The sequence below is a fragment of the Vicia villosa genome, linkage group LG3 (assembly GCF_029867415.1).
Source record: "Vicia villosa cultivar HV-30 ecotype Madison, WI linkage group LG3, Vvil1.0, whole genome shotgun sequence".
Classification (NCBI taxonomy): Eukaryota; Viridiplantae; Streptophyta; class Magnoliopsida; order Fabales; family Fabaceae; genus Vicia; species Vicia villosa.
The window spans coordinates 21,412,631-21,421,996 of NC_081182.1; the positions used below are offsets into that span (position 1 = coordinate 21,412,631).

General features: G+C 35.1%; 1 protein-coding gene across 4 annotated transcripts; it reads left to right on the forward strand.

Moving 5' to 3' along the window:
- Positions 1–2,568: 2,568 nt before the first annotated feature.
- On the forward strand, positions 2,569–9,150 carry LOC131660607 (peptidyl-prolyl cis-trans isomerase CYP95). Of its 4 annotated transcripts, XM_058929880.1 has the most exons (14): positions 2,569–2,759; positions 3,555–3,678; positions 3,765–3,819; positions 4,096–4,184; positions 4,495–4,519; positions 5,092–5,130; positions 5,237–5,354; positions 5,461–5,588; positions 5,813–6,170; positions 6,753–6,859; positions 7,029–7,233; positions 7,313–8,191; positions 8,281–8,352; positions 8,548–9,150. In XM_058929880.1, the coding sequence occupies exons 2-14, from the start codon at positions 3,592–3,594 to the stop codon at positions 8,867–8,869; spliced, it is 2,484 nt and encodes an 827-aa protein (XP_058785863.1). In that variant the 5' UTR covers positions 2,569–2,759; positions 3,555–3,591; the 3' UTR covers positions 8,870–9,150. The 4 variants fall into 4 exon arrangements, with proteins under 4 accessions (XP_058785863.1, XP_058785865.1, XP_058785866.1 ...); XM_058929882.1 differs by lacking the exons at positions 2,569–2,759; positions 3,555–3,678; positions 3,765–3,819 and adding exons at positions 4,302–4,352; positions 4,651–4,699 and having other exon boundaries at positions 4,090–4,184; XM_058929883.1 differs by lacking the exons at positions 2,569–2,759; positions 3,555–3,678; positions 3,765–3,819 and adding an exon at positions 4,302–4,352 and having other exon boundaries at positions 4,090–4,184.
- The last annotated feature ends 216 nt before the right edge of the window (positions 9,151–9,366 follow it).

The window sequence follows — 9,366 nt, forward strand, 5'->3', positions numbered from 1 at the left end:
ACAACTAATATAAAATAGGGTTAATAAACTTTTTGGTCCCTCTAAATATTGCATATTTCGCTTTTAGTCCCACCAAAATTTTCCTTTAAGAAATCGTCCCTTCAAAATTTTCGTCTAAACTATTGGTCCCTAACGTCAAATTTCCTAGAGATTAGCTACGACTTTAGCCACTGATTAGCTACGAAATTTGACGTTAGGGACCAATAGTTCGGAAGAAAAATTTTGAAGGGACGATTTCTTGAAGGAAAATTTTGGAGGGACTAAAAACGAAATTTGAAATATTTAAAGGGACGAAAAAGTTCATTAACCCTATAAAATATAATCATATAATATTGCATTGTTGAAGTAATCAACAATCTCGACGAGGACACCATTTAGTTGGCGTGAGAAATGAAAGTCTAGTATAATATGTGCCAGTAAAAAACACAATAGGTGAATGAGTTTAAATCATCTTCAAAAGGATACTATAAGTTTAAAATACTAATGATAGAAACAACTAAGTCCTCTTTGAATCATCTGCCCTTTTTTGATGTGGTTAATCCCCCCTAAACTTATAATGTTTCTTCTAATATCATGTCTATTTTACAAAAGAGTTGCACATGATGTTTCGTTACAAAACATGTTTTGTCCGATTACAATCCCCTGATGTCTTGGGTGGAGTCAGAACCAACGAAGATTTGATCAACAAACAATCTCCCAATTATATTTAATTCCAATTGTGTTATCTATGGTTAGTTATCAACCATGATCGATTCACACAAATTTGTAAATGGGAAAAAACATTAAACACAGAACATTACTAAATAAGAATAAGAAGTCATCATTACCGAAATCATATATAAACATACTACATGGTTCAGAGTAATAAGGATAAATTCATCTAAGGAGACTTGATCCAAGGGGGCTAGCCACCCATCCTCGAGGGATAATGGCAAATTCAACAAAAATAGAGCAATTACACCTTACAAATGATGATTTAACAAACCCTTACGATTCCTTTCCTTATCCCATGCTTAAATGCTTTAGAATACATATATTTTATCATACAATTTTGAACCCTAACATCTGGATGCGTTTGGTAGTTTATAACAAATAATGTTCTCGCAAAATTGCGCCGCATTTCCTTAATAACACACCATAAATTTGCAATGTTGGTGACATGTCAATCTTATGATCGTAAAACTTGTGTTGCACTTCATGTCTTGAGAGTTGTGATATTTCCAATAGAGAATTGTTATTTTCATGCTTCATATAGTGTCACACCGATTTTCCTGCGCGACACAATTTTGTTAAATCTTGTAAATTTTCTTATTTTCTTATACTTTTCCAATTCTTGTGTGCAAGTCTTTTCCTTCATTCGTCATTATAACTTCATAGTAAAATACCACATGTTTTGTTTGGTTATGATGCTGCTTTTTTCATGGATTAGTCCTTTCTACGATTCTTCAAAATATTTATTAAAACCTACCAAAACATCAACGAATTAAAAGCAAAATAACTTGAAACAAATAGGAATTATACTAAAAAGCACATAATGACAAACCGATATCAATTATTATCTATGATCATGTTTGACTTTAATGATAATCTCTCAAGTGTGAGAGAACTAGATTAGCCTATAGTTAACAAGGTGATCTCGTATAAGTTTTGTGTGTGGTTGTCATCCTTTTTGACTCTACTTTTTAATGGGTTACTTTATGTGTTTGAGGATATAAAAAAGATTTTAAAACCAAGTGAATTCAACCTCCCTCATTTATTGTGTTTTTCTCACCTTCATGAATGTGTGCTCGCACGAGTACCTCAAGCTTCATTAGTTGAATATCGACCTACCTGACAAATAATAAATTAATGATGATCTTAAGGGTCTAAATAGAATGAATGAATATTATAACCAACCTTAAAGAAAAAATGTTTGTGAACAAAAATCCAAACGAGGGTCATGGAAACCATAAGAAGAATTCCCCAACAGAACAGACTAAAGATTCCTAAATGGATGTGACAGAGATCACACATTTAGACTACACCCTCGAATGCATCATTGATGATTAACCGTTAGGATTTAAGAATGGATGGTCTAGTGAGATTAAGAAGTTCGAAGGACAAAATCCACTCGAAGAGATTAACTTGATAAAAGAAAGAGCAGAACCCAAACCCTCGTACATAAGTATTTTTCAATGAATATTTGAGGACATAAATTATTATTATTGTCCTTCATGGGTAGAAAAATGTTTTACATAGGAATATAAAGATATGTTCGGGTTGGATTGAAGAATGGCAAAGCATGAATTGTCTTTCGGTTCACTTTTACATTATTTATCGTAAAAATTCCAAATATTATCACTGTATTAAATTGATAAAATGAATACTTGATCCTTGACATTTCGCCGGCATAATCAACAACTTATCGAAGTGTAGTCAAACTCAAACCCATCATTAATAATTTTAGTGGCAACAAAAACATATCAACATAAAAAAACTATATTTAAAAACTAATAATCTTCACTCTTAGCATTAAGTTACATTAATATTTATATTTGAGAAAGATAGTACATGAGATTGCAATACCGAAATCCCAAGCCCAATTCATTTCCTTTAGAACCGGCCCTTAAAACCCTAAACCAATAAAACAAACAAAGCCGCAACTATTCTGTCCTCTTATCAGTTTCATAAACTATTCTCAGTCGCATCCAACTCAACTCAGCCGTCAAAACCACCGCAAATCGCATGCGGCGAAGCAACGAAACCCGCCACAAAAAATTGTGAGAACATCCATTTTCCTTTCTTAAGTATTAATTTCTCACTTGTTTAACTTTTAGCTACAATAATTAGATAAACAGAATCAATTTTTGAATTCATCTTGTCTGAAGTGTGGTGCGGTAAATGCTACGTATGTTGATCGGAAAATGAACCTCTTGAGATTGTTGAAAATTCACTCAGATCTATAAATATTACAAAGTAGTTATAGTGTAAACCATTAACCTATTTTATTAACAGTTATAGTTATGCAGTTTTATCCTCTAAGGTGAACCCTCGATTTTAGATAGTGAAGTCCTATTTTATTTTCTATTCAATGATTCTTTCAAATTCTTAAATTCTTAAATTCCGGTTTATTTCTTATTTAAGATTTTTCTGTGTTTGAAATAAACTCATTTCTTGTGTTACATTTTTGATGTCTGATGTTTTGAATCCTGCTTTCTTGTTGGTACATTTGGGTTTTAAATAATGGTCGCGACCTCTTAAAGGCTTTTGCGATTTCGGCCGGTACATGTGTCGCGACACTGATTGCAGGTCGCGGTGTGAATTAACCATAATTTATTCTTTATTATAAAAAGCCGAAACCGTTTTGTTCGTCGGCCGCTTTTTAAAACCCCAGTTTGTTAGGTGAGGATTGCCCCCACTTATAAAGACATGTTCAAGTCATATATTGTCCGATGTGGGACTCTTAACAATATGCGCATCTAACTACAAATGCTGGTTGATCCCTTATTCCTTATCGGTGCCTATATATTTCGAGTCAATCCATAAATTCTTTGTTAATAATGCTGTTACTTCAGGTCAATTATTATGCTGTTTTAAAATTTGATAATTAAGATGAAGGCTATGGCAAAGAAAAAGAATTCCCTGGTGTATATGGACGTGTCTATTGATGGGGATCCAGTTGAAAGGATGGTTTTTGAGGTACTTTATATTCTTTCTTTATGTTAATGTTTGTGTTGCAGTTATCGTTCTATACAACCTAATGCATGATCATTATGCTGTCACAGCTTTTCTATGACGTTGCTCCGAAGACGGCAGAAAATTTCCGTGCATTATGTACAGGTATTTTAAATTTATGTTTGATTTGCTTTTGGAATTTCTTTTATTCTAACCTTTGTTTGCCGGTGGTTTCCTTTTCCTTTTCAAAAGTTGCATTTTCTAACATCACAGATATGCATCCACTGAGTAAACAGGTTTTTGTACATGTTTATGTACTTTGCATCCACGCGGATATAGTTTATACTTTTGGTTGCAAATTGATCTTTGCTTAAAAACTGTCTACCTCATGAACGATGCACTTATTCCATACTTTTTCTGCCAAATTTTCATTTTGTTTAGGAGAGAGAGGTGTCGGTCCAAATACTGGAAGATCGTTGCACTACAAGGGTTCTTTCTTTCATCGTGTTGTAAAAGGCTCCATTGTGAAGGTATTTTGTTTTGTCTGATCCTATATCTAAGTTTTTCTATGGTATTTCCATATATGTCTCTCACTGTGGTTGAACATGGCTTAGCAGTGGTTTCCATTACCCTTGTTTATGCTGTAGGATACACAGGGCTGATGGTCACAACTGCTTTTCTTGTGATATAGTTTTAAGGTTATTTTTACAATGTTGTTTGTCGCTCTTACAAAGTTGTACATCATAGTAACTCTTTAAGCTTCTTGGTTCCCCAGCCCACCTTGTATGCATTATTATACTGTTATTATGTGTACTAACTGCTGGTTTTACTTTTGTACAGGGTGGTGATTTTGTCAATCGTAATGGTATGTATTTTCTCTATATCAATATATTGTACCCCATTATGAGTTTGCTGTCCATTTTTTGATGGTTGCAATTTGATACAATATACGTAGTCACTTCCTTTGTGTTTTTTTTTTATTATTTGATCATTCAGTTGTCCGAGTTGCAAGCCTTGTTCCATTTGCATGTTTCCTGTGACGATGGTAATTTCTTTTCTAAGTCAATTGGGAACATCTTTAACACAGCTCCTTTACTTGAACACAAATTAGCCTGTAATTGAGTAGGGGTACTATAATTTTTTGATTTGATTTATAAATGTGGTTTACTTTTGATATTGGTAATATTGATGGTAATATATGTCTGTCTCTTAAATATGTTGATTTATAATCTTTGAGTTCTGTGTTTTATGTTTTTTAATATTGAAAGTATTGCAGCTGCTGATTAAATACCATCTCTTTGGTGTTTACTAATATTTACTCTCATGGCTTAAAGATTAGTCTAGGTTAAAGTGTATTTTCTTCCATGATATGCTGGTTTTTCCCCATGTCCATTAATTTTTAACTTATCTGTGCACTGTGTTTTCTCATGTTTTCAGGGACTGGTGGAGAAAGCATTTATGGTTCAAACTTCCCAGGTGAGAATACTACCACCTGCACCAATATCAAACTGTGCATACAGTGTTGCTTGTGCTATGTTATATCATCTCGAAATTAATGTTTGTATTTTTTGGTTTATTTTAGACGAGTCACCTAAGCTAAAGCATGACGCTCCAGGGCTTCTAACGATGTCAATTGTTGACCGTGACACACTTGGGTCTCATTTTATCATCACTCTGAAAGCTGATCATCATCTTGATAGGTTTGTTCACCTGATATTTTTTGGTGGCGTTTTTGATATTATATTTGTTTGCGAGGGTGTGGTAAGATAAATTGCTTAATTGTGCTACTGTAACGCAATTTAACAGGAAGCATGTAGTCTTTGGGAAGCTTGTTGAAGGAATTCAAGTACTGAGGAAAATTGAAGATGTGGGTGATGATGAAGGACATCCAACTGTTACTGTTAAAATTATTTATTGTGGTGAATATAATGAGGGTACGCATTGCTTAGCTCATTCATTTGAATAATACAGTTATACTTTTAGTAAGAATGCCAATTAATCTACTTTTATGAAAATCCTGTCCAACCGTTCCTTTAAAGGCCTGAGCATAGTTTATTTTGTTTTTATTTTCCATCTTTATTTGAAGACGCCCTATTCTTAACCACTATTTTTGCATATAATACTATTAAACCTTTGATTTGAATAATCATATATGTAGATGGGAAGAAAGTAAACAAATCAAAAGCAGGAAAGGATGGGCCTTGGGAAGGCAATAGCCATGAAACACGGAGGAAGGGAAAGCACAAAAGATCTGCAAAAGACAGAAGGAAAAAGAGAAGATACAGCTCATCTGAATCGGAGAGTTCTTCGGATTCAGACACAGAATCTTCGGAAACTGATAGTGATTCTGACTCAGATATATCCTCATCATCTGATACAAGTTCTTCTAGTGATGATAGACGAAAAAAGAGAAAGAGATCTAAGAAAGAAAAATATAAACGTGAAAAAAAGAGAGATAAACGCCGTGACAAAAGGCGAAAAAGACTAGATAAGAGATCGAAGCGTAGATCAAAAAGGTATTGAATACTTTAGCATTTATAGTAATTTATCTTTGTTGTGAGGAATGTATTGTCATGTATGCACAATGATTGAAGTAGGTTATTTCCTCTAGAGTGCATATTTATACAAGTTTCTCAGCCTTTAGTTATATAAATATGATTGTTACCATATGTATTTTTTTGTACCAATTCTCTTTTAATGCCATACTTTGTAAGCATGAGATAATCTATTGCAGAGATTCTTTATCAAGTTTAATTTTTTTTACATTATCTTGATAATGAGGTTTTTCTTGCATTTTTGACAGTCGGAATTTGTTGATGGTTTGAAGTTATGAATTTGATATGTGATTTTAACTATTCTTTTTCAATTCACAATCTTTTTCAATTTACTAGAAAAACACCAATTTCTAGTGTTTCACAGAAAACTTCAACGTAATACTCCCTCTAGTCCTATTTATAAGAAAATTTTTACTTTTTAGATACATTGAAAAGACAATCTATCTTATCCATATATTGTCTTGATACATTAGTTACTCAATGTATCTAAAAAGCAAATTTTATTTATTTATAAATCTCAAACTGAATGTCATATTTTGTCAGGGATTCTGGCAGTGATTCAGATAGTGAGAGTGACAGTAGCTCTGATGGTGAAAGTCTTGATACTCAACAGAAAGATCTGAAGCGAAAAGATCGTTCGCAGAAGAAAGGTAAAATTTGAAGCAATTTAATTGTTTCTCCAAATAACACTTTTTGTGACCTGCAGTTATCTTAAAAAAATAAAATTGTTGAATACATTACATCCTAATAGTTATTTTTGATTAAGTTTAATTCCTTGGGATATAGGCATGACACGTTTCTCTCCTTTTTTATGTCCAGCTGAAGTTAAGTCTTCCCCAGTGGTGGAGAAAGATGTGCCTACCATTCATCATGAAAAGGAAGAGGCAGGTAAGCCCGAGAGTAAGCCAAAAATAATAAAGGAAAATGGAGAGCGGCATACCAATGGTACTGGAGCTGCGTATAGATCTGAGAGAAATGAAGAGATGCAGCCTGATGTGATGGATGATCATTTGGGAAAATATAGGTATACTTCCTTCTCTTGTCACACCTCAATTATTTATTATGCTTATCATTTCTTTCACTTATAAAAAGTCAATGAGCAGGAGTCGAAGCATTAGTCCTAAACGACCCACAAGTAAGAGCATGAGTATTAGTCCCGGGAGGAGTAGGAGCAAGAGCCGTAGTATTACCCCAAAAAGAAGAATGAGCAAAAGCCCATCTGTTAGTAGAAGCCCTCCTCGCCAGTCAAGGAGGAGTTTGAGCAGGAGTCCTGTTAGGAGCATCAACAGGAGTCCTGATAGAAGCATTGGTAGGAGTCCAAGCAGAAGCATCATTAACAGGAGCCCAGTGAGGAGCAGAAAGGGGAGAAATGTCAGTAGAAGTCCTGTTATATCCCGTCCTCTTAAAAGTGTCAGCAAGAGCCCTGTTAGATCCCGCCGAAGCAAGAGTTCTCCTAGAGCATCATCAAGAAAAACAATCAGCAGAAGCCCTGTAAGAATGTCAAGAAAGAGCATAAGTCGCAGTCCAATTAGATTTCCTTCAAGAAGCGTCAGCAGAAGCCCTGTAAGAGTGTCAAGAAAAAGTGTAAGTCGTAGTCCAATTAGATCACCTGCTAGAAGCTTAAGCAGAAGCCCTGCAAGAGTGTCAAGAAAGAGTGTAAGTCGTAGTCCAGTTAGATCACGGGTAAGAAGCTTAAGCAGAAGCTCTGGTAGGGTCCCCTCAAAGAGAAGCATCAGCAGAAGTCCTGTAAGAGCACCTAGTAGAAGCAATCGCCGCAGTTATTCTAGGAGTCCTAGCCCTGTACGTAGGAGGACACCTCGTGGGGGTAATTTGTCTAGGAGTGCTTCACCCGATGCTTCGCCAAAGCGTATCAGAAGGGGAAGAGGTTTCAGCGAGCGATACTCCTATGCAAGAAGGTATAGGACCCCTTCTCGGTCTCCGGTGAGGTCAAACCGGTACAATGGTAGAATTGATCGGGACAGGTAAAGTTATATGCAGTTTTTAATTAGTTACCTCACTGTTGGTATTGATATTTAATAGTGGAGTGATAGACTTAAAATTCTGGCAGCAGATATTCAAGTTACAGAAGGTATTCCCCTAGGCGTTTCAGAAGCCCACCACCGCGTGGAAGAACTCCTCCAAGGTTTTTCCCCTCATTACCTATGACAATTGCTTTCTATATATCATTTTATTAGTTTTTCGGTTTTGTTTTGATGCATTGCTTATGCCCATTGTTAGTTCCTTGTGCTATATATTGTTTATGCCCATTGTTAGTTCCTTGTGCTATATATTTAATAATAGTCGAGTTCATATAATTATTTGGGAGTTTATACTTTAGGTACCGAAAGAGGAGCAGAACACCATCTGTGTCGCCCAATCCACGCAACCGTGCTCGGCGATATAGCAGAAGCCGTAGCCCAATTTACACCCGCTCTCCCGTTAGGAGTACTTCCCCAGATCGATCACGCCCCTCTCGTGTAGAAAGGCGTTCATCATTTTCTCGGAGCAGGAGCAGGAGTTTACCTAAGTCCAGGTCATCTGTAGAATCACCGTCTCCACGAAAAGTAAGTCGAGACAGAAGGTCAAAGTCATCATCCAAAAGCCCAGAGGGAAAGAAAGGCTTGGTCTCATATGGTGATGGTTCTCCCGACTCAGACTAAATGTGAAATAGTCGGATGTTTTATGTTCTTGGGGCTTCCATTTTCGAGCTCCCCCTTATGCTTTGCTTGCATGCTGGAATTCGACGGTCTCATGTTTTTTTCCTTTTCATAGACAGCAATCACATGTGTATTTGGTCCATAATGCTTGTATTGGGTAGCACATTTTAGTTTAATTTATAAAATTTTGGAACGCATATTAGATTTGATCCACAACGCTCCTTTATAAACAGATCTTAAATTGCAAATTTGTTTCTGTTTTGAAGTTGTAGTGCTCTTTTCAATATCTAAATGTTAATTGACTTAACTGATGCAAAATATATTTTTTAGTTAAAATTAAGATATTTTCATCATCATAGATATATTTTATTGGAATTAAAATATTGATATGGTAAAATTTTTTTGGATAGTGTATCATGGCTTATACTAAGTTCAGCTAAATGTAATTTAATCTTATTAATTAATTTTCTACCGCAAAGTGATGTGGTAAGGAGATGGCA

Bases quoted from the DNA above. Each gene is read 5' to 3' on its own strand.
- LOC131660607 (XM_058929880.1), top strand. From the start codon at position 3,592: ATGAAGGCTATGGCAAAGAAAAAGAATTCCCTGGTGTATATGGACGTG. The intron at 4,185-4,494 runs GTATTTTGTTTT...ACTTTTGTACAG, and splicing joins TAAAAGGCTCCATTGTGAAG to GGTGGTGATTTTGTCAATCG. The intron at 8,192-8,280 runs GTAAAGTTATAT...TTCTGGCAGCAG, and splicing joins GGTAGAATTGATCGGGACAG to ATATTCAAGTTACAGAAGGT.